We start from the raw sequence: 23,810 nt of genomic DNA, 5'->3' as shown, positions 1-23,810 counted from the left end.
CTTCTCGGGAAAGGCCTCCGGAACCTTTCTGCTGTGCTTTTTGCCCGGACGTGCAGAAGCGGAGGCCGGAAGTCCTTTGCCCGGAGGTTCCGGGTTTCCTGGGCTACTACGATGGCGATGAGTTTCGAGTGGCCGTGGCAGTATCGCTTCCCGCCCTTCTTTACGTGAGGCTCAGACCCCGAGAAGCCCCGCTGTGCCTCCCTCCCCTGCCCCGGACCCCGGGCTCAGCCCTGATGCTTCAAATGGGGAGGGGGAGAAAGGACCCGGTCGCCACCACCCTTAGTCCCTCACTTTGTCCCCCAGACGCGCCTGCGTCTGTGCTGCCTCTCGCCCTCTCACGCCCTCTAATTCTGCGCCCCACCCCCTTCACCCGGCAGGTTGCAGCCGAATGTGGACACTCGGCAGAAGCAGCTGGCCGCCTGGTGCTCGCTGGTCCTGTCCTTCTGCCGCCTGCACAAACAGTCCAGCATGACGGTGATGGAAGCTCAGGAGAGCCCGCTCTTCAACAACGTGAAGCTACAGCGTATCCTCCCTCAGGCTCTTCCACAGCCCACACACACGCACTTCTGCACTTGCACACATGCCCAGACTTCACACCCCCTTCACCCCAGTAGGCAGGTTCCCACCCAGACTGGACTTGGGAAGGAGCCATATGTGTAGCTGACTTCCATTTTAAGCCCCAACCCCCAATGCAAATGCAGCATCAGACCCTCCAGTCCTAGGTAGTGATGAATACCCAGGTGTCATTCGGGGCTTAGAATCTCTGACCCAAAGCCAAGTCCCGGGTTTTCCAACCTGAGCCCTTTTGACTCTGAATCTCCTGTCCTCTTCTGAGTGAAGCTCAAACTCTGGTACTACCTTAAGTAATTTTCTCCACCTACTCTCCTTCTCCCAGGAAGTAAGGGTCATTTTTTTTTGCTTCCTGATTCATTGCTAAAATATCTGTGGAGAAAGTCTGAAGGAAGAAGAGGAGACAGATGGTGACAAAAGGGAGTGCCTTTCATTTCTAAAGCTCTTCCTTTTTTTTTTTTTTTTTTTAATGTTTATTTATTTTTGAGAGTGAGAGGGCACAAGTGGGATAGGGACAGAGAGAGAAAGAGAGACACAGAATCCGAAGCAGGCTCCAGGCTCTGAGCTGTCAGCACAGAACCTAACTCGGGGCTTGAACTCAGGAACTGTGAGATCATGACCTGAGCTGAAGTCCCACCCTTAACCGACTGAGCCACCCAGGTGCCCCCATAAAGCTCTTCCTTTTAATTGAACTAGTATCTCTTTACCTTCCTCCCCCCTTTATCCAGGAAGTGCCAATTTATAGCCTTTTGGGGAATTGCACATATATGTGTGTGGGAGGGAGAGGAAGGGGACAGGTGGTTCTTCGCATGAGACTGGCCTCAAGAGTTTTTATCCCACCTAATTCATTCCATCAATGCTGTTCCCTTAACTTTAAACCAGGGAAGCTTCCTGTGGAATCAATCCAGGTTGTATTAGAGGAACTGAGGAAGAAAGGTGGGTTCAGGTCCTCAAGATTTCCTTATTTTTCCTCCTAGTTGGGTTTTCCCGAGGGCAGCTTGGCACAAGTCTTTGCTTTTTTTTCTTTTTGATTTTATTTTATTTCTTTTAACTTTTATTTATTAAGTAATCTCTGTACCCAACATGGGGCTCGAACTCACAACCCCTGAGATCAAGAGTCCCATGCTCTACCAACTGAGCCAGCCACGTTTCTGTGAGATTTTAGTTTTAAGTAATCTCTCTCACCCAGCATGGGGCTCGAACCCACAACCTCAAGATCAAGAGTCACCCACTCCACTGACTGAGCCAGCCAGGTGCCCCACGAGTCTTTGCTTTTAACAACTTTCTTTTTCTCTCCCCTGGCTTGGAGCCCATAGTGTTCTATATAGAAGATAGTCCAATTCCCTGGGTCCTTTTCCCTATTGGTATTCATTATTGAAATCTCTCCATCTGTGTTCTGAGACCTGGAGAGAGGTGGAAGGAGAATTGGTGCCTTGCAGATAATAATAGTAAAACAATTCTTGGATTTCACTTCCTGAAAGCTGAATCTCTTCCACTCTTTATACCTTGGTTTTGCCTTTTGTCCCTTCTTAGCATAAGATACTTTCATAAGTATCTTTTTTGTAGGAAACCTGGAGTGGTTGGATAAGAACAAATCTAGCTTCCTGATCATGTGGCGAAGGCCAGAAGAATGGGGGAAACTCATCTATCAGTGGGTGAGACTGTTCTGCCGCAGTGACCCATGGCAAAGGAGAATTATATCTGTGTTCAGCAGATACCTGGTGTTCCTAGGTCTGGACTGAGCAAAGTGGGAAGGGGAAGAAAGAGGAAGTATAGGTCTTCCAGGCAAACCTCTTTCAATGACTCAATTTCCTAGGCTGCACAGAACTTCCCTACCTTTGTAGGAGGCCAGAGGCTACGTGAGGCCATGTTTGGAGAATGCAGTGCTGGGAACCATGAGTACTATTGTTGGCTGGCGTCTCTGGCCACAGAAGATAAATGGGGAAAGGAAAGGCAAAAAAAAAAAAAACAAAAAACAAAAAAACGACAACAACAACCCTGGGGCCCCTCCCCCACTAGGCGCTTTGGGGCTGTCCACAATATGAATGAGACATTCTGAACCAGTATGGGTGTGGGGACAAACTGTCTTCCCCAAATTCCTAGCCACCACCAGCCCTAAACTTTCCCAAGGGAGAAAAGAGGGGAAGAAGCATCAACAACCTAAATATAACAAACACATGCCACCTATTCCTGAACAGGAAAACAAAATGAGAGGTCACTCCTCAGACATGTGAAGGCCTGTGGTTTAGTGGTTCCGTATATGTGTGTACACGTATAAATATAGCACCTGTAGGGGTTGTGGTTTTTAGGCCACTCCTGCCGAGGTGACAGTGAGCCCTGGTTTGGGAACAGGTATCATTCGTGGGTCAGATAGGTGGAGTCAGTGAGCTCACCTTCCAGGAGATCCCTGGTCCTTATTCAGTTGCTGTTTTCTGTGTCTATAGGTTTCCAGGAGTGGCCAGAACAACTCCGTGTTCACTCTCTATGAGCTGACCAATGGGGAAGACACAGAGGATGAGGGTAATGCTTCTCCCTTTCCCTCCAGTTTTGTCATCTGAATCCTCCAGTCCTTGTTCAGCTGACATTCAGACTTCCCATCCCTGCCTTTGAATTCCAAATACTACATGATAGAAGGGCTCTTAACCCATGTCCAAGGTTTCCCTAAGCCACCTGAATTTACATGCAAAATACCCCCAAATTTTGTCAGTGGGATATGTGCCTTTTTCTAGGGATAGAGTCCATATTAAAAGATTGTCAAGGGCATCTGTGATCCATGAAAAGTTAAGAATTCCCGGTGTAGATACTGAATGAGGAACCGGCGCAGAAGATTAAGCCTGAAATCTCATTCTTTGCTGACGCTGGCTTTCTTTCACCCTTTATACTTACAGAGGGCTCAAGATTTGTGGGTGTCAGCTGAAGGGATTGGGCCAACACCACCATCCCCACCCCTAGGCCTTTTAAATACTTTAGTTTCTAGCCAGGTGAGGATTTATATACTGTTTGATTTTTACATAGTGTAAATATACTCTTAGCTTTTTTATCTCTGACTTCATATTCTGATCCCAGGATCACCAAAAGTTCCAATCTCAGCTGGGGAAGAAAGGGCAGCTCCCCTTTCTGCCAGGCCCTGGCTGCCGTAACAGAGTTTATAGCTCTTGGCTGTTCCCCCCTGCCCTACAGGCCTCTGCTTGCTACTCCCACCATTGCCCCATGACTTCAGTGCCGCAACCATGCCCAGCCCACCACTCATGCTGGGCAAAACTGGAGGCTTCCTCAGAAAGCAAGCTCCCTGACTCAAGCTGTAGGCCCCCGCAGGGAGTGAGGTGTGCGAGCCTGTTAGGGCTTGCCACCTGCTTCTCACATCTCCCTGCAATATCTTGCCGTATCTCCAGATATTCAGCTGGCCCTTGGCTCCCAGCCTTGTTCCTTTTAACTAGGAAAGGGCAGATATCTGTGGTGGCCCTTAACAGTCTCCTGGTCAGAGGTATGGCTATACTTTGTGTTAGGACAGGTGCTCCTAATGGGTACAGGTGTGCAAACTAGGGTCAGTGTCCAGTGTCAAGGACCTTGACGTTCCTAGGTTTAATTGTCCCCCACTTTGTGGCCCAAAAGTAGATGGTGTCACTCTCATACATCAGATACTAATGGCACATGGGTGGGGGATACACATGAGGGTTGAGTCCAGCAGAACCCAGAAGCGGAAAATAAGTGTGAACTCACATTTTGTGCAGACTCTGGCTTTCTCTCACCCCTTACTCTTAAGGCGTACCCAGGAAGGATTGGTGGCAGCAGCAGCAGTATAGGTGGTACATGTCTACCCTGGCCTCAAGGGGTCCCAGCTTCCAGCTAGACTTCTCCTCAGGGGCCTTGAGCCCCCAGGAGCCAAGTGCCCCTGACTACCCATCTCTCCTTTCCAGAGTTCCATGGGCTGGATGAAGCAACCCTACTCCGGGCTCTGCAGGCCCTACAGCAGGAGCACAAGGCTGAGATCATCACTGTCAGCGATGGCCGAGGTGTCAAGTTCTTCTAGCAGAGACCTGTCTCCTTTTACTTCTTACCTCCCACCCTTCCAGGGCTTTCAAAAGGAGACAGACCCAGTGACCCCACAGACTGGATCTGTGACTCCACCAGACTCAAAAGGGCTCCAGTCCAGGGATGGGTTTCCCACTTACCCCACATTTCTGTCCCTGGGGAAGGGCGAGGCTGAGGCGCCTGGGAGAAAAGATGTGCTTCTCCTTGCCCTACCTCCTCTCCCATCCTAGACTGTCCCTGAGCCAGGGTCTGTAAACCTATAACTCCACATGTGTTCACACACGTAAGTACATACACACGCCTGCACAAGCTTCTGTCTCTTCCCCTTCCCACCCCCTTAGCTGCTATTGCCTCCCCTCTCAGGCTGGTGCTGGATCCTTCTTAGGGGATGGGAGAAGCCCTGGCTGCAGGCAGCCTTCCAGGCAACATGAAGATAGGAGGCCCAGGAAGGGGCCTGGCAGTGAGAGGCCAGGCCCGACACTGATTTTATGATATTAAAAAGCTCATCCCCACTGCCTCCTGTTGGAAGTTACTACTGGAATGGGCATAGGGAGGGCTGTGAAGTGTTGCCCCCTGAGTGAATCCCAGCCTAGGAGAGGGTAGAGGAGGCCTATGGCCTTTGTAAATGAAAAGGTGCCCCCGTGCTGGCAGGCTCCAGGGGGCCTGTGGTTTTACATCTGCTGGGTGGGCTGTGTGGGGGAGTGCTGATGGAACACAGCTTAGGGACAAACTGCTTTCTGAATTGGAATAACTTCATGGCTTCCCCTTCTCCCCCATGAAAGTCCTGAACTGCTCTGAAGCCCCTCCCTCCATCCCACTGGTCCGGGGTTGGGTAGTTGAGGCCAAGGGGAGCTGAAGGGGTGTAAACCGGATATGGACTTTGGTTTATTGGGAACTTGGGCAAACAGAAGGAGGAGGAAGGAGAGCCCACAGAGCAAAAACAGCTACTGTGGCCAGGGCTAGGCTGCGGCCAAGGTAGGAAGGCGGAGGGGATGGGTGACCGGGTCCTTGGCTTGGGGGAGGGACTTGTCCTGGGGTGCACACACCCATCCCTGTGCAGCCTAGAGGGTCAGCGGCTTGGGAGAAAACCAGACCTTTCCATTGACCTCTGTATTGTCGGCCTGGGGCTACTCCGGACGAACAGGAGGGGGTGGCGCTACCTTATCTGGGGCTTGCAGGCGGGTGGTAACCTTCCCTTAACCACCCCTCTCTCCCCCCACGCTTCTAGGGCCGGAGGGCCGCCGTCACGTTTCCTCTCCCAACCCCAGCATCGTGCCTCCCCCGGCTACCCCCGCCCCCCGACAGGTTTGCTCACTCTTAGTGCGGGAGGACACGCGGCCGCCTCGCACCCGGTCGACTTCGGAATGAGCCTCCGGGCGGTGCACTGGGAGGCGAGGGAGAGGAGGGCCTGCGGCCGGGGGCGGGGCGGCCGAGGTGAGGGGCTGCGCACCCGATTCCGCGCGGCTGGCCGCTCCGAGGGGGCCGCCCTGGGGGGGTGAGGGCGGGGCTAGGGGCGGGGCTGCAGGACGGTCGAGCCCGGACTGGGGCCCCTGTAGCTCAGCCCGAGCGCTGCGCACCCAGCCAGTCCGCCTGTCAGACCGCCTCCTCTCCAGCCGCCCGGCTTGCTGCCCTGCGGCGCCGGCCCTTCCTCATGCTGGCACCCCCGGCCTCCGAGACTGCGGTCCCCATGTCCCAGGCGGAGGCCGACCTGGCCCTGCGGCCCCCGCCGCCTCTCGCTGCCGCGGGGCCGCCCCGCCTCGGGCCCCCTCCTCGCCGGGCGCGCCGCTTCTCCGGGAAGGCTGAGACCCGGCCGCGCTCTTCCCGTCTCAGCCGCCGCAGCTCAGTCGACTTGGGGCTGCTGAGCTCTTGGTCCCAGCCAGCCTCACCCGCTCCGGAGCCCCCTGAGCCTCCGGACTCCGCTGAACCCGGCCCCGCGAAAAGCCCACCGCCTAGCTGCCCAGAACCCCCCGAGGGCACGTGGACCGGGGGAGCCCCCGCGAAGGCTGCAGACTCAGCGCGTCCAGAGCTAGCAGTCTCGGCAGGAGGCCCGGGGTCCCGGGAACCGCCGAGGGTCCCCGAAGCCGCGGCTCGGGAGCGGCAGAGGGAGCAGGAGGAAAAGGAAGACACGGAGACCCAGGCAGTGGCAACGTCCCCGGACGGCCGATACCTCAAGTTTGACATCGAGATTGGACGTGGCTCGTTCAAGACGGTGTATCGAGGGCTGGACACCGACACCACGGTGGAGGTGGCCTGGTGTGAGCTGCAGGTGCGGCTGGGCACCCCCTCTGTGGCACCTGGGATGGGACCCTTTGGAGGTCTGGGGATGAGAAACCTAGGGGACAGCAGCAAGGGAGAGATCTATTTTTCCAGTCAAATGTCTGGACACTCCTGCCCCACCTTGCTCTGATGATTAATGGATCTGACTGATTCTGGGCTGCAGAAGGAAAAACTGAGGCAGGGGGTACATGGAAGCTCCCCTATGGGTTGTGGACATTTTAACTTTGAAGTCTCTGTACTCAACCCTGAGAGGTGGAAGATAGGATGCTAAATCGGGGAGGGAGCCAGTTTGGATCTGAGGGAGACCAATTTCCCTCAGTAGTAACAATCTTTTCCTTTCCCGTTCCCCTTAGTACTGAAACCCTCAGTGTGACCCTGGTCCTCCTCCTTCACCCCGGATCTTTGCAGATTAGGAGGCTGGGATGATGGAAGCTAGAAGCTGGGGCAGGGTCCTCTCCATTTCCAAAAGATTTAGAGTGGTGGTAGCAGGATGGGGCCCTCCCAGGCCCCTTCTGGAACAGTCAGACTTCTAGACTTCTCCACAACTGGGGGAGGGGGAGACAGAGAGCTCCAGCCCTGGCCTGAATCCAGTCCTTCTCCTCATCCCACTGTCTACCTGGGCTCTCCCTTCCCAGACCCAAAGGCACTGAACCCAATGGGCTTTAGGGGGATGTTGGTGTGAAGGATTTCTTCTCATGGAGGGAAGAACCCAGTTAAATCTGGGCCAGCAGCAGCTTTGGGCAGAGCCTGGGTAAGGGTCCTCCCCTCCAGCCCTGGCACTGGGCTCGCCCCTTGCGCCTGCCAGTGGCGCGCCCTAGGCTGTAGGCCAGGCAAGGAGAGGCAGCCAAACCAGTGGGGTGGGGGGACGGGTGGCGAGGGATATGAGAGGGGGGCGGGACGGCCAGGGGCAGGGGGCGGTCTCCTGGTCCTGGATCTTTCTCTCTCTGTAACTCCCTCTGCAGCCCTCCGGCCTCCTGTCTGGGTCTAGCAGTTCCCAGTTTCTGGGGCCAACCCCGTTGAGGGCCCCAATTCTCTGCCCGCTGTCAGCCTGCTGCCCGCCTGCTGCCTGCCCGCTGCCAGCCCCTGGGGCGTCCCCTCCCGCCCCACGGCTGGCCAGGGAGGCCACAAAGGCGCTATTGAGCTCAGGGCTCCTGGACGGGGCTGCATAAAGGCCCTTGTGTCCAGCGGGGGGTCCAGGGGCGGCCCCAAGCCCAGGATGGGCGTGTCTTTGCAGCAGCCGGAGGGGGCGGACCGAGAATTCGGGGTATACAGCTCCTTGGGCGAGCGATGACCTAGCCCCATTCGCGACCTAGGCCCTTCCTCGTTTCTGGGGGGGTCCTGGGCCTGATGTGATCTTGACTCCCACCCATCCCCTACCCCCACAGACTCGGAAACTCTCTCGAACGGAGCGGCAGCGATTCTCTGAGGAAGTGGAGATGCTCAAGGGGCTGCAACATCCCAACATCGTCCGCTTCTACGATTCGTGGAAGTCGGTGCTGAAGGGCCAGGTTTGCATCGTACTGGTCACCGAACTCATGACCTCCGGCACGCTCAAGACGTGAGCTCTGCGCCTGGTGGTAGTGTTGGTTGGTGGGTGAACTGGTGGTGGGAGGTCCCCACTCCTTCTGGAACTTCTCCCAGGCTCCCCAAACTCCAGATTTAGGTCCAAAATCAGGCGCTCACCCACCCCTACTGCATCCCTGCCTTGGTGAGTGGCAGTGTCTACCCAGCACTCCAGCTGAAACTTGGGCGTCTCCCCAGATGCCTCCTTTGTCTCCGCTCTGTACATCCACCTTCTCCACCAGTCTGTCTCCAAGGCCCTTCTTAAAATGCCCCACTCTGCTTTCCCTGTTCCATGCGCTGCCACCTCAGTGGTCTGGAGCCCTGCAGCAGCCCCCTAACGGGCCTTCCCCCACTCTGCCCTCACCTTTTGGAGCAGTCCTGTCCTCCCGCAGTCTGGTCAGCCTCTCTCCATTCCTTAAAACCCCTTAAAGGTTTCCCACCACCCTCAGGAAAAAGTCCACACTCCCTAACCTACTCACAAAGTCCTTAGGATTTAGCCTCCTCTTGAGCCTAAATTCTACAAAAACTGAATTCCCAGCACCTCCTCCCACCCTGCCCTATCACCGCCTGCGTGCCTTGGAGCACAGTGTCCCCTCGGCCTGGAAAGTCTCCATCCCTTCCCCTTTTCACCCTTGAACCCCTACTCATCCTTCAAGATGCAACATAAAAGTTATTTCCTTTCCGAAGCCCTCCCCCACGCCCAAGGCAGTTAGTCATCCCTTCCGGCACCCCCACAGCCCCTTGGCGCAGCCTTATCTGTGAATTTATGCCTGACCCATTTTGTAATCTCGGGTCTACTACCACACCCCCGACTCAGTTTCTCTGTGGGGCGCACCGCGTACTGAGCTAGAATAATGCTGAGAGAAAATGTGTACCTGGCGGTGCCGGTGGAACTAGGGTAACTTCCCAGTGGGGGTCTCCTCCCCCCCTCCCCCCCCCCCCCGCGGTGTCTCCACCCCGACCCTGGCTCTGCGCCCCTCCCCCAGATACCTGAGGCGGTTCCGTGAGATGAAGCCGAGAGTTCTTCAGCGCTGGAGCCGCCAGATCCTTCGGGGGCTTCATTTCCTACACACCCGGGTACCCCCCATTCTGCACCGGGATCTCAAGTGCGACAACGTCTTTATCACTGGCCCTTCAGGGTCGGTCAAGATCGGGGACCTGGGCCTGGCCACGCTCAAGCGCGCCTCCTTTGCCAAGAGCGTGATAGGTGCGTTCCTCCAGGAGGTCCTTGCTATTCCTACCTCCCCCCGGGTTAGAAGAGACCCTGGGGGCCCAGTCTCCCCAGCTGGGTCCTTGGAGTTGCACGGAGTTACAAGAGCATGGGGAAAGTGGGGAGACTTATGGCATCCTCTATGCCCCGCACCCCTCCCACACACACGGTGGGGAAGGGTCCGTTACTAGCACTCCAGAACTCGTGAGGTTGCTCACCCTCTCCGTCCTCCCCCCTCCCTCCCACCTGGCCTGTGGTACGCCCAAGAGGAAGGAGGAAGCCAGAGGGAGGCTCTGCAGCCTAATGCCTGCTGTGGATCCTACAGGGACCCCGGAGTTCATGGCCCCGGAGATGTACGAGGAAAAGTACGATGAGGCGGTGGACGTGTACGCGTTTGGCATGTGCATGCTGGAGATGGCTACCTCAGAGTACCCTTACTCCGAGTGCCAGAATGCCGCGCAAATCTACCGCAAAGTCACTTCGGTGAGAGGGGGCGGGGAGGGGACAATTCCAGATCTCCTCCCATTTTCCGACCCTTACCAGCCCGCGTCAATGCCCTTTCCCTTAAAGAAAGCAGGCTAGACGCAAAGATGCTCTGGTAAACACTGAAGGATATTGGATGCACACACGCCCTATCCCCTTACTAGCTGTTTAGAATAATGATGTGTGTAGCACTCTCTAGAGTTTGCAAACGATTTCACATCTGATCTTTCACCCGCAGCGTGAGCAGGGCGTCTTGTCCTGCCCTGCGCTTTACAAATGGGAAAACTGGCACACTGGGAGACTTGTTCAAGGTCATACTGTCGATACTTGGGCTGGGATTTGAAATCAAACCGTCCAGTAGCTGTCGCGGTGCCTTTGCGATTGCATGCCCTGCTGCCCCAGACGGGGTGAGGGGCAAGCAGAGAGCTGGGGCGCAGAGGCCTGGAGGCCTCATGCGTCCCCTTTCCTCTAGGGCACAAAGCCGAACAGCTTCTATAAGGTGAAGATGCCCGAGGTGAAGGAGATCATTGAAGGCTGCATCCGCACAGATAAGAACGAGAGGTGGGGTGGAGGGGGCAGGATGGGGGTGGATTCAGGGGCAGGGGTGGGGGGACGGCGGCAAGGCTCCGCTCACCGCAGCACTCCCCCCAGATTCACCATCCAGGACCTCCTGGCTCACGCCTTCTTCCGCGAGGAGCGCGGCGTGCACGTGGAGCTGGCGGAGGAGGACGACGGCGAGAAGCCCGGCCTCAAGCTCTGGCTGCGCATGGAGGACGCGCGGCGCGGGGGGCGCCCGCGGGACAACCAGGCCATAGAGTTCCTGTTCCAACTGGGCCGGGACGCGGCAGAGGAGGTGGCGCAGGAGATGGTGAGCAGAGGACAGACTGCCCTGCGGCTGGGCTTGTGCGCGGCCGGTCAGTGCCATGCGGGTGGGGCGCCAGGGTGGTGGGAGGGGCACCCAACCTGCCCCTCTCAGAGCGTCTGGTAAGTGTCCCCCTGGCCCGCGCGCCTGAACACACGCACGCCCCAAGTGCGGGCTCACTGCACATTTCCTTTTCCAGAGCAAGCCCTGGGTCCTCCAGCCTGCCTTGCTCTGCTTGCTGCTGCTCTGATTTCCCTGGAATGCTCTTCTCTCCAATTTATTTATTTTTCTCTTTTCCACCCCCCGCCTTGGTTTTTTGTTTTTGTTTTTGTTTTTCAACGTTTTTTATTTATTTTTGGGACAGAGAGAGACAGAGCATGAACGGGGGAGGGGCAGAGAGAGAGGGAGACACAGAATCGGAAACAGGCTCCAGGCTCTGAGCCGTCAGCCCAGAGCCTGACGCGGGGCTCGAACTCACGGACCGCGAGATCGTGACCTGGCTGAAGTCGGACGCTTAACGGACTGCGCCACCCAGGCGCCCCCTTTTTTTTTTTCTTCTCCCCTCTTTCTTCCTCCGTGCTCAGAACCAGGAATTTCAGGAAACCTGTCCCCTCTAGGGTCAAAATTAAATGCTTCGTTCCAGTTCAGCAGGTCCTCCATTACAGGACCCACCACCATTGGTCCTGTTTTATACCAGGATACACTCCTGTCTCTCTCCTCCACTGGACTATAAATTCCTTGAGGGCAGAGACTGTGTTCTATTGATTTTTCTGTCTCTGACAGTGCTCGGCACATGGTTGGAGCTCATTAATAATCCCACATTTGTACATGGCTTAGAGCACTTTCACATGCATTCGATTGTTGTTACCAACCCTGCCGGGAGTGATTTTATCCTGATGTATTGATGAGGAAATGGAAGGTTCAGAGAGGTTGAATATCTTGTCCGAGGTCCTGAGCAAGTAAGTGGCAGAGCTGGATTTAAACTCAGGCTGTTCAGATCTTAAGTCAGATCACCCTGCCCCACCTCCCTTACATGTGCTGCAAAGTTGGAGATGAATAAGGAGTTGATGAACAGAAGCTGCCAGCGCAGGAGAGGCATACATGGGAGAGAGAAGATGCAGGACTGTTTAGGAAGGCCTGAGAAGGGGAGAGAGTATGAGGTTCTTGATAGAAGAATGGCAGTTGAAAGTCTGGGGATCCTCTATGGTAGGTCTGGATAGGGAACCTGAGAATGTGTTTTTAAATGTAGCAGAACAGGTGTCCTTAGCACAGCTCAAACCTGACCTAGGATCAAATCTTGATCCATTATGTACAGGGATTCTTTTCTTTTTTTTTTTTTTTTTAATGTTTATTTATGTATTTATTTTTGAGAGAGAGAGGGAGAAAGAATGCATATATGTTGGCACACAAGCTGGGGAGGGGCAGAGAGCGAGGGAGAGAGACAATCCCAAGCAGGTTCCACACTGTCAGCGCAGAGCCTGACATGGGGGCTTGAACTCATGAACCATGAGATCGTTACCTGAGCTGAAATCAAGAGTCAGATGCTTAACTGACTGAGCCACCTAGGTGCCCCCCCCCACTTTTTATTTGAGAGAGAGAGAGAGAGAGGGAACAGAAGGAAAGGGGCAAAGAGAGAGGAGGAGAGAGAGAATCTTCAGCATGTTAGGCTTGATCCCATGACCCTGAGATCATGATCTGAACTGAAATCAAGAGTCAGCTGCTCAACCAGCTGAGCCCACCCACGTGCCCCAAACAGGGGATTCTTGATGATGACACACTATTGATACCTTTAGTTGGGAGACTGTCCTGTGTATTGTAGGATGTTGAGAAGAATTCCTGTCTTCCACTCACTAGATGCCAGTAGGACTGAGGTGTGACAACTACAGGTGTCTCCAAATATTGCCAAATGTTCCCCCTTACCCCTGAGAGCAGTTGATTTACTAGATAACCATGAACTAGTCACGGCTTTACTTATTTCTAAAACAGGGCTAAGCCCACTTCAGAAGGTCGTTGGGAGGATTTAACGATGATAATGTAAAGAGTTGCCAGTTAATGGACACAGTGCATGATCAATAAATATTAGTGTCCTTTCTCCAGGAGAAATATCCCGAGGCCTCAAGAAGGTGTCCTGATGGGTCTTTGAGTGGAGTCCTCACCTCAAACCGTGCTCCTCGCCCTCTTAACTCCAGGTGGCCCTGGGTCTAGTCTGTGAAGCTGACTACCAGCCAGTGGCCCGCGCAGTACGTGAACGAGTTGCTGCCATCCAGCGGAAGCGTGAGAAGCTGCGCAAAGCTAGGGAGTTGGAAGCCCTCCCCCCTGCACCAGGACCCCCACCAGCAGCTGTCCCCAAGACTCCTGGTCCCCCCAGTGTCTTCCCCCCTGAGCCTGAGGAGCCAGAGGCAGACCAGCACCAGTCTTTCCTCTTCCGCCATGCCAGCTACTCATCTACCACCTGTAAGCCACCCCTGACCTTGGGATATGGGATGTGACCTAGGTCCCAGAACCCTTGGCCTCTGCCCCCGCCCCACCCAGAAGTCCAATCCAGCAGCACTGTCACTTACCCTGCCTTCCACAACTAGCCACGAAGCTCCTTCTGGGAAAGAACTCCCACAGCTCCAGGCCCCTTCTTGCTCAGGCAGCCCCCCCGCCCTGCTCTGCCACCCTTTATTTCCCCTTTTTTGATCCCCTCCCTCCCCCACCAGCGGATTGCGAGACTGATGGCTACCTCAGCTCCTCTGGCTTCCTGGATGCCTCAGACCCTGCCTTTCAGCCCCCTGGGGGGGTGCCATCCAGCCCCGCTGAGTCCCATCTCTGCCTGCCCTCGGTGAGAGGGGGTCACGTGGGGGGCTCCCAGACATTCCAAGCCTGTGACCTATCTTTCTCCTTGTAAAACCCAACCCCATGACCTAGCCCCATGTCCCTGGAAATCCACCACTCTGTCCTCATCTTCCTTAATTCCCTCTGCCTAGTACCCCCAGCATCCTTGACACCATCTCCCTGAACCCCCCACAATTGTCTTCCTCTGACCTCGTGAACCTATTTCCCATTTCAGGCTTTTGCCCTGTCCATTCCACGTTCTGGCCCTGGCAGTGACTTTTCCCCAGGAGACAGGTAGGTTCTGGTAGGGGTTGGGGGGCAAGGGTGAGACATATGGCGGGTCCCAGTGTCCATTCTGACACTCCTACGTCCTTTTTCTTTTCTAGCTATGCCTCAGATGCAGCATCAGGTCTTAGTGATGTGGGAGAAGGGATGGGACGCATGAGGAGACCCCCAGGGAGAAATCTCCGGCGTAGACCCCGATCCCGGCTTCGGGTCACTAGTGTAAGGAAGGGGCATAGGAGATGGGGAGTAACCTACGGGACCAGGAGGGAACTGTCAGGGGCGGGTGAGGGAGGTCAGCCAAAAAAGGGGAGAACAGTGTGTGACTGGTACCATAGAGGCAGCCAGTCTGGTTTCTAATATCAGACTTTGGGGGCAGAGTCTGCTTCTGTCCAGTTCCAATCTGGCCACTGTCACTTGGTTGGAGTGGGGTGGGGGCACGTGATGAGGACAGAGGGCTTGACCTCCTCTCCTCTGCTGACTTTGAATCTGAAGGTCTCAGACCAGAATGACAGAGTGGTTGAGTGCCAGCTACAGACGCACAACAGCAAGATGGTGACCTTCCGATTTGATCTGGATGGCGACAGCCCGGAAGAGATTGCGGCTGCCATGGTGAGGGGGGAGGGAGAGGAGGACAGAGTCTTTGGGTCTAGGATAAGAGTCTCCCTCCGGATGTCCCCTGGTACTGAACTATCCCTTCCTCCCACCCAACAGCAAGGGTTTTTAAAGCATGATGACACTGAAGACATCTGCTCTTGTTCTGAGGGCAATTTTTATTTATTCAGTGAGGTTTGGATCCTCAGCTAGAGCAATTTCAGACTAACATAGGGTACACACAGATGCTGTGGTGAGGTACACGTTAGACACATGATACTGTGGCCATGAGTAAAGGGTGGTCTGGGGGCAACAGGGAGAAGAAGTAGAACTTATTCGAAGTCGTGACAGATGGTTAAGAACAGCAGTGAAGACTGAAAAGGGCAGGTCTAGAGGAAGTACAGCATCAGGACAGGCAGGAAAGCAGGGAGTGACTTGGAATATGGGGTGGGGGAGGGGGGCTTCATGAGGAGACCACTGTCACTAGAACTAAGAGTTCCTCTAGGAGACTTGTGGAAGTGAGGTTGGGCATGTGGAGTAGGCTCAGATTATAGACAGTCTTAAGAGTTAGATGGAGTGTAACATGGTGAGAATAGGCTTTAAGAAGACCATTCTGCCATGGGAAGTGGGAGAGGGTCGGGGGTAGGGAATCCAGTTGGCAGATGGATACAAGAAGCCACAAATGGTCCAAGGAGAAGATGGATTATGGGGGAAGAAAAGAAGAAAAGGGGAGCATCTGAGGGTTGTTTCAGGAAAATAAGTTACTCTGTAATCCAGTTTTTTATTCTATTTATTTAAGTTTATTTATTTTTTTTGAGAGAGAGAACGAGCATGAGTAGGGGAAGGGCAGCGAGAGAAGGAGAGAGAATCCCTTGAGGGCTCCGCACTGTCAGCACAGAACCCAATGCGGGGCTCGATCCCACGAACGTGAGATCATGACCTGAGCTGAGATCAAGAGTTGGATGCTTAACTGACTGAGCCACCCTGGCACCCTTCCAGACACTTATTGATGTAATACAATACAAATAATAGATGCTCAGGAAACATTTGCTGAGTTGAAATGATAGGGAGTTAGGGAGAGAGGATATCATGGGCAACTTGGAGCGTGGAGAAGCTAGTGGGAGTAGACCGTTAAAGGAGAGAAGAAGTTGGAAAATGAAAGTAGATGTTCTTAGGGGTCATGATGAGCTTGAATGACAGAGAGGCAGGCAAGATCCTTCCTGGGAGCACAACATGGTCAGGCAGGCCTGGAGGCAGAAGTGGATCGAGGAGTTGTCAGCATGGAAGGGAGAGTGAAGGGAGATGAGCTTGAGAAGCCAGAGGCAGAGAGGGTCTGAGAGTGGGTCTCAGTGGATACCCCCATTTCTGGGATGGGTGAAATAGGTCATCAGAGGACACAGAGATGGAGCCTGAGAGGTAGGAGGAGCCCCAGAAAATGTTAGGGAAACCTGAGGGAAAAGACAGTTTCAAGGAGGTGATGTGGGGTAAAGCCTGAGGCGAGCCCACACTGACTTTTGTCAGGAGAAGGTCTTTGTGCGAAACCAGCTTCCCTGGAGTGGGGGAAATGGATGCCAGCCTCTGTGGTGAAGGAGTGAGGGGAATGCGAGAAGCATCAGGCTTCGGGAACTCTCTTTAAAGCTTCCCCTCCATCATGTCACTCACCTTGTATCCAGGACAAAGACAAAATATCACTCAGCACACCGGCTCATCATCTTCCATCAAGCCACTTGACCCTTCAAGAATCTTTCCTCCGACCACACTGGTGTCTGAATGGTCCCCTGATGAGGCTGGCTGCCTTTCCGCTTCTGCCTCCATCTCCTCAGGGGTCTCTTGCCTTGAAAGGCTTCTCTACTAGGCTTTCAAGCACACTCAGATCCCACACAGCCAAAGGGACCCCTCCCCCTGACCACAGGGGTCACCCTCCACGCGTCTACAGCAGACTTGGGTCTGCTCTTCCTGCTGTTTGTCCCTACATTTTTTTTAAAGCTTATTTATTTTGAGAGAGAGAGAGAGAGAGAGAGAGAGAGAGAAAATCCCAAGCAGGCTCCATGCTGCCAGCACAGAATCCAATGCAGGGCTTGAACTCATGAAACCCTGAGTTCATGACCTGAGTCAAAACCAAAAGTTGGATGCTTAACTGACTGAGCCACCCAGGTGCCCCCTTGCCCCTACATTGTTAATGGCTACCTGTGGTTACAGAGTAAGGTCCCAATTCTGGAGAATGGCCTTTTTTTTTTTTTTTTTTAAGTTCTTTTCTTTTGATGTTTATTCTTGAGAGAGAGAGACAGAGCATGAGTGGGGGAGGGGCAGAGCCAGAGAGGGACACAGAATCTGAAGCGGGCTCCAGGCTCTGATGTGTCAGCACAGAGCCTGACACAGGGCTTGAACTCACGAACTGGGAGATGATGACCTGAGCCGAAGTTGGATGCTTAACTGACTGAGCCACCCAGGCACCCCTGGAGCATGGCCTTTAAAACTCCCAGCACTCCCAGCTCTGCTCTGGTCTTGACTGTTTTGTGAATGTCCTATGTCCTCTCATACCTCACAGCTGTTAATTCATGCCATTCTCTCTGCCCTTCTCTTCCCGACGAACAGCATGGAACAGGAAAGAGTGGGCTTTCACTTAAGACCCGAGTTCAAATTTCAGCTCTGTGATTTACTGATTTGGTGAATTGGGGCAAATTTCTTAAGCTCTCTGAACCTCAGTTGCTCATCAGTAAAACGATAGTACTCATTTGGCAAAGGTGTTCTGATATGATATGTAATTTATGAGAAGTGAGATCACATATGAGAAATGAAATTATACGAGAAGTGTCCGTACATGGTAGGTCCTCGATGAAGGGTTGCTTTGAGGCTCAGCTCTGTGTGGCCATCCCAGCTTCCCATATTCCCCCTCGGTGGCATGACCTGCTCTCTCTTTGGAATGGCATTTAAAAAAAATTGTGGCAGAAAATACATACCATAAAATTTACCATGTTAACCATTTTTAAGTATACAGTTCAGTGGGGTCAAGTATATTCACTTTGTCGTGAAACAGATCTCCAGAACCTCTTCATCTTGAAAATCTGAAATTGTACCCATTAGACACCTCTCCCTTTCTGCTGGTATTGCATTTGATCTGTACCTTGACCACAGTGCCTTTCCTACCATGGACTGACTTGCAGTAATTTGAGTTGTGTAGATATGTGTCTCTTCTACTAGATCTTGGACTTCTTCGGGACTAGGACTTTGTTACATGCTTTTCTGCATTCCTCACTTAGAACAATGTACCCGTACCTACAACAATGCCTGGCACATAGTATGTGCTCTAGTGTTTGTGAAATTGAATGTTATGTTTACCATTTATTGCCTTATTTTCACTTAGTGTGTGTGTGTGTGTGTGTGTGTGTGTGTGTGAGTAAGCCTGCATGGTTTATGAGCCCTATGAGAGCAGGAGTTATGTCCAAAAGCATATGATGCAACCATGGGGAGAACTCAGGCTCCGGCTTTAGACAAGTCTGGGGGCAAATCCTGTGATGTTAGGCAGACAACTTAACCTTTTTGAGCATTGGTTATCTTAACTCTAAAATGGGGTTGTTGGGGCACCTAGCTGGCTCAGTCAGTAGAGCATGCAACTCTTGATCTTGGGGTTGTGAGTTCGGGCCCCATGTTGGGTGTAGAGGTTACTTAAAATTAAATCTTTTTTAAAAAAATCAATAAAATAAAATGGGGTTGTTAACACAGACCCGAGAGAGCTGTTGTTGGTGTTAGATGAGCTCAGACATGTAAAGCATCTGGGCCATGATGCATCCTAGGGATGTTAGCTCCTGTCCTCGAAGGTGTATTTCTCCTCGCACCACATGGTGCCTGGCATACAGTAGATACTTACTGAATACTTATTTTAGGTGGGTGGTTGGCAGAGCAGTGGGGTAAAGGGTTGGTTTTTAAAAACTTTTTTTTAATGTTTATTTTTGAGACAGAGAAATACAGAGCCTGAACGAGGGAGGGTCAGAGAGAGGGAGACACAGAATCTGAAGCAGGCTCCAAGCTGTGAGCACAGAGCCAGATGCAGGGCTCGAACTCACAGACTGTGAGATCATGACCTGAGCCAAAGTCGGATGCTTAACTGACTGAGCCACCCAGGCGCCCCGAAGGGTTGGTTTTTAAAGATCAGTGCAGGGGAGAGAGATGAGCGAGATAACAGCCTTCTGTCCCCTTCCTGCTGACCCTTGCCAGGTGTATAATGAGTTCATTCTGCCCTCGGAGCGAGCCGGATTCCTGAGCCGCATTCAGGAGATCATCCAGCGAGTGGAGACCCTGTTGAAGAGAGATACTGGCCCTGTGGAGGCTGCTGAGGACCCCCTAGGCCCCCAGGTCAGACCTCTTAGATCATCTTTGGGGGGGGGGGGAACAGACTCTCTGCTCCAGACTTCATTACTCTCTGCCAACACCAGCCCCCGTGACTCTAACTCCTTCATCTGTGTGACCCTAACACAGTGATTCTTACCCCATTTGAGTATCTGATGAAAGCCATGGGCCCTTGTTCTAGAAAAATGTGTTCAATGCATACTTTTCTTTTTAACTTATTATTCTGGTAGAATTTCAGACTTACAGAGAGAAGTTGCAAGAATTGTACAAAGAACTCCTACTCTTTGCCCAGATTTGCCAACTATTACTGTTTTGTCATGTTAGCTTTATCATTCTCTTCTTCTCTCCTGTCTCTGTATGTATGTGCACATATTATTTTTTTCTGAACCATTTGGGAGTGAATTGCAGACATCATACCCCTCTACCTGTAAATATTTTAGCACATGCACTTTTGAGTCCCTTGAAACTCCTCTTTAGGCTCCAAGAAGTTCATGGGCCCTAGATTAAGCCCTGGCTGAACTGCCATCTAAGACTCAGCTCTTCCCCACTGTGACCATGGGCCCCTTCCTCTCCCTCAGGTGGAGCCAGCACCATTGCCTGCCCTCTCTGACCCCCTCCCAGACCCATCCCGTGGTATGTACTGCGTTCTGTCCCTACTCATCACAACCTTTGCAGCTGCTCCTGGGAAGGGCTTAGGGATTGGGGGACAGGGCACTCAGCACACCTTTCTCGCCAGCAGAGCTCCAGAGCAGCACCTCCCTGGAGCAGAGTTGCTGGGCAGCCTTCTCCACCTCGCCATCTTCTCCTGGAACCCCCTTGTCTCCTGGAAACCTGTTTTCCCCCGGAACTCCTGTCTCCCCAAGTCCCATTTTCCCCATCACTTCTCCCCCATGTTGCCCCAGTCCTGTCCCATTCTCCCAAGTCTCCTCAAATCTCTCTCCACAGACCCTCAGCTCCCCACTGACATTCTCCCCCAGTGCTGCCCAGTTCCCTGGCCCTGCCTCTCAGTCTCTGCCGAGTTGCCTTCTCCCTTCTCCACCTGCCTTCTCTCCCAGTTGTTCTCAGGTCACCATTACTCCTCCTTCCTTTCCCCACTGCCCCTCTGCTTCCCTCCTTCCCTCCACCACAGCAGCCCCTCTCCTCTCTCTGGCTAGTGCCTTCTCACTGGCTGTGATGACCGTGGCCCAGTCCCTGCTGTCTCCCTCACCTGGGCTCCTGTCCCAGTCTCCTCCAGCCCCTCCCGCTCCCCTCCCTAGCTTGCCCCTGCCCCCTCCCCCTGCTCCTTGTGGCCAGGATAGGCCTTCACCCCCAACAGCTGAGACCGAGAGTGAGGTGAGTAGGAAACCAAGAGGGATGGTTAGGGGAGCTCCACTCTGGACCATTTCCCTTCTCATGGACCCACACTTTGCAGGTCCCGCCAAATCCTGCTCGGCCACTCCTGGGCGAAGCCAGACTAGCGCCCATCTCTGAAGGTGAGGCCTCTGACCACTGACCTTCCCCTGCCACCTTCCACTTCATACCCTGCCAGTTTCTCTCCCTTCTTTCATGACTCTTTCCTTCTCTCTCGACAGAGGGAAAGCCACAGCTTGTGGGGCGTTTCCAAGTGACTTCATCCAAGGAACCAGCTGAGCCTCTACCCCTGCAACCAACATTCCCAACTCTCTCCAGTTCCCTGAAGCCTCCAACCCCTCAGCTGACCTCGGAGAGCTCAGACACAGAGGATAGTGCTGGAGGCGGGCCGGAGGCCAGGGAGGCTCTAGCCGAAAGTGACCGTGCAGCTGAAGGCCTAGTGGCTGGAGCTGAGGAGGAAGGGGACGATGGGAAGGAACCCCGAGGGGGGGGCAGCCCCCCACCCCAGAGCCATCCCAGCCCAGTGTGGATGAACTACTCATACAGCAGCCTGTGTCTGAGCAGTGAGGAGTCAGAGAGCAGCGGGGAGGATGAGGAATTCTGGGCTCAGCTTCAGAGTCTTCGGCAGAAGTGAGTCTGGGGAGGAAGGATAAGAGGTGGACTTGGGAGAGCAAAGCATGTGGCTAGCCCTCATGGTCCTGGTGCTTCCTCAGGCACTTGTCGGAGGTGGAGGCATTACAGACACTACAGAAAAAGGAAATTGAGGACTTGTACAGCCGGCTTGGGAAGCAGCCCCCGCCGGGTATCGTGGCCCCAGCTGCTATGCTGTCCAGCCGCCAGCGCCGCCTCTCCAAGGGCAGTTTCCCCACCTCCCGCCGCAACAGCCTGCAGCGCTCTGAGCCCCCGGGCCCTGGTGAGACCGCAGTGGCCAGGCTCCCTTCTTTCCCAGGTCCCCTTCCCTACTGATCTGGCTTTCTTCCAGGCCCTGGGGGTCTGCCCCTTGGTTTGGGGGCATTAGCCCCCCTCTCCCCGTGGCCCCTTCCTTCACTCAGTGCTCTCCCTCCCCATCCTGCACCCAGGCATCATGCGAAGGAACTCCCTGAGTGGCAGCAGCACCGGCTCCCAGGAGCAGCGGGCAAGCAAGGGGGTGACATTCGCCGGGGATGTTGGCAGGATGGTGAGGGCGGGCCCAAGGGAGGGCGAGCCCAGGGAATGGTAACTGGCTGCAGCTTCACCCTTCTCCCATCCTGAAGGTTTCGTCAGTGCTTTTTCTTTTCCCTCCAGTGAATTCAGAACAGAAGCCACGTGTCTCTCCCATACCAGGGCCCACGATGGAGTTCGTGCTCTCAGAATCTGCTGACCAACACAGCTCCGCAAGAAGACCCCAGTACTGAGGAAGTAGAAGGCCAAAGGGGCATGGAGAGTGCTGCTCCATTAGGAGGAAGAGCCAAACACAGGGACTGATTTACTGTGTAGAAGGTGTCAATTCTGCAGCCTACCATCCTCATTCCTCCACCTCCCCAGCCAAAGGTCAACCACTAAGCAATTCCACTCAAGCCCTAATGCTTCTAGAGGGCACACTCCCAGCTGAACAAGTGTAGGGGGTGTACTCACATAGAATTGGCAACAGTCAATTAAAATGCTGGAAACTAGGAATCTGTGATTCTGACTCTGTTGTGTCTTAAGAACTGGGAGTAAAGGCTTGTGGGGTAAGGCAGGGGAAAACTTAGAAGGGACTCTTCTCACTATGGGAGCAAGGCTAGAAGCTGCCCAGCTTTCTGGCTTCCTGCCAGCAGTTCATGAGGAAACTGCAAGATCAACCAACGATGCACTTGATCAAGCTAAGATCTCATCTAGACTCCACCTTAGGCCTACAAAGCAAGGTCCAAGTGGAAATTAAAAGAATTTTAATTCCCTCATCTTTCATCTACACCTCTCAGAATGGGTAAAGGCAGGAAAGTTGGAGTAGGGGTGTATTGTTTTTAAGGGTAGAGGACAAAAGAGTGACCTTCCCTCCCTGGAGACATAGTTTGGTCTCACACAGCCCAGTGACCTACCATGATCTCTCCCTTAAATCAGATGGAAACATCTCATGGAAAAAAGTAATTCTAGTTAAACATTTACAGCTCCCTGGGGCAATGCCACTGCTGCAGCTACTGCTTGTGGGTCATGCCATCCCTCAGCTTCAACACACTCATCTTGGCTCCAAGAGAGGTGACTCAGTTTATTATTCTCAACCTAACCCCATCTTTTCCACTTTAGGCTCCAACACCACACAGAGCTGCCACCCCACCCCTATAACAGCTAAGCCCCTGGGAGGTGGAGAAGGTAAACCACAAAGTTAGAAAGACTGAGAAAAGCCAAGGTCAAGGTTGCACAACTCTCAAATAAGGAAACATACTATAAGAAGGGCTCAGTGACTGGACACAGTGAGCATGAAATGGCCAATATTCCCTTGACCAGGCCAAACGCAATAAATCCCTGGCTTCTTGGGCTCATTCATCGTCCAAGGTTGAGGCCAGCAAATCTGTGTGCAGGGTTTGATTTCCACAGGGTCATGGGGCATCATCCACCATGTGAAGGGGCTCCAGCAGGTTGGAGATGCATAGTGCCCATCTGGTTCAGGGTCCCGATGCCCTCTCCATGGCTCGGGCTCGGGCAGCTTTGGCCTCGTCCTCCAGCTCATCTAGGAAACGCTCCTGGGACACGGAGTAGAAGGTGTAACCATCTGGGGAAGTGGGTTCAGGAAACCACTTGGAGTATGCACATTGCCTTTTCCTAGCCTTGTTCCACCGCCCTTGTTATTCTCTCACCCTCCCAAATCAGTGATTGGATCTTCCGCCCTCTGCTTTTCTGAGCCTTGATTATTCCGTTATTATTGACAAGGCATATTAAAAGAGCATCTTACAGTGACAAAGTAAGGTACATTAAACGCTTGGCTCAGCATCAGAAACGGCCAAGACTTTCACAGCTCTGGCTCTTTTTACCACCGCCACACTACCTAGTACTCGCCACTGTTCCCCTGTCCCTGCCCCCCTATGCCGTCTCCTGAGCCTACAGTTCGAACGGATACAAATAGCTAACACCAGGGCCCCGATGCCCAGGCCGGTCACGATGTTCCGGGTCCGCCGCTGTGGTAGAGTCTTCTGCCACTGGGCGAGCTGCACCTGCCGCATGAACTGCAGCTGCGCGGGAGTCAGCTTCTCTCGAGTTGGGTCGATGCGCTGAGCCACGGGGGCCTTTCCACCCTTGGCATCGAGAGAATCACCAGCTCCTGGCGCCGCCATGTTGCCGCTCCGCCCTTCGTAGCCCCAAGGCGCGGGGCTTGCTGGGAATAGCCGTCCTTGGCCGCAGCAGCGGACTCTGGGAATTGTAGTCCGCGTTTTCTTTCGCGAGGGTTGTGCGGCTCTTGGCCTTAGGGGA

The 23,810-nt window shown here is 53.8% G+C and overlaps 3 protein-coding genes across 9 annotated transcripts; 2 read left to right on the top strand and 1 right to left on the bottom strand.

Annotated features, from left to right (window-relative positions):
- The first annotated feature begins 33 nt into the window (after nt 1-33).
- Nucleotides 34-5,118, top strand: VPS25 (vacuolar protein sorting 25 homolog). Its single transcript, XM_058702722.1, has 6 exons — nt 34-164; nt 378-523; nt 1,453-1,506; nt 2,137-2,225; nt 3,015-3,090; nt 4,488-5,118. Exons 1-6 carry the CDS (start codon nt 112-114, stop codon nt 4,598-4,600), a joined length of 531 nt encoding a protein of 176 aa, XP_058558705.1. The 5' UTR covers nt 34-111; the 3' UTR covers nt 4,601-5,118.
- A 130-nt stretch (nt 5,119-5,248) lies between these two features.
- WNK4 (WNK lysine deficient protein kinase 4) lies at nt 5,249-22,043 on the top strand. Of its 7 annotated transcripts, XM_058702627.1 has the most exons (20): nt 5,249-5,577; nt 5,831-6,868; nt 8,265-8,437; nt 9,429-9,649; nt 9,978-10,135; nt 10,608-10,696; nt 10,787-11,003; nt 13,187-13,451; nt 13,700-13,821; nt 14,050-14,108; nt 14,201-14,318; nt 14,592-14,708; nt 18,906-19,043; nt 19,616-19,670; nt 19,774-20,369; nt 20,449-20,509; nt 20,609-21,017; nt 21,101-21,300; nt 21,467-21,564; nt 21,711-22,043. In XM_058702627.1, exons 2-20 carry the CDS (start codon nt 6,254-6,256, stop codon nt 21,849-21,851), a joined length of 3,852 nt encoding a protein of 1,283 aa, XP_058558610.1. In that variant the 5' UTR covers nt 5,249-5,577; nt 5,831-6,253; the 3' UTR covers nt 21,852-22,043. The 7 variants fall into 7 exon arrangements, with proteins under 7 accessions (XP_058558610.1, XP_058558611.1, XP_058558609.1 ...); XM_058702628.1 differs by having other exon boundaries at nt 5,249-6,868; nt 19,777-20,369; XM_058702626.1 differs by having other exon boundaries at nt 5,249-6,868.
- A 548-nt stretch (nt 22,044-22,591) lies between these two features.
- Nucleotides 22,592-23,720, bottom strand: LOC131496904 (cytochrome c oxidase assembly factor 3 homolog, mitochondrial). Its single transcript, XM_058702724.1, has 2 exons — nt 23,461-23,720; nt 22,592-23,115 (listed from the first exon to the last, which is right to left on the bottom strand). The coding sequence occupies exons 1-2, from the start codon at nt 23,672-23,674 to the stop codon at nt 23,009-23,011; spliced, it is 321 nt and encodes a 106-aa protein (XP_058558707.1). The 5' UTR covers nt 23,675-23,720; the 3' UTR covers nt 22,592-23,008.
- Between the last annotated feature and the right edge of the window lie 90 nt (nt 23,721-23,810).

Source organism: Neofelis nebulosa, chromosome 16, assembly GCF_028018385.1.
Source record: "Neofelis nebulosa isolate mNeoNeb1 chromosome 16, mNeoNeb1.pri, whole genome shotgun sequence".
NCBI lineage: Eukaryota > Metazoa > Chordata > Mammalia > Carnivora > Felidae > Neofelis > Neofelis nebulosa.
This window is presented reverse-complemented; position numbering and strand designations above follow the sequence as displayed.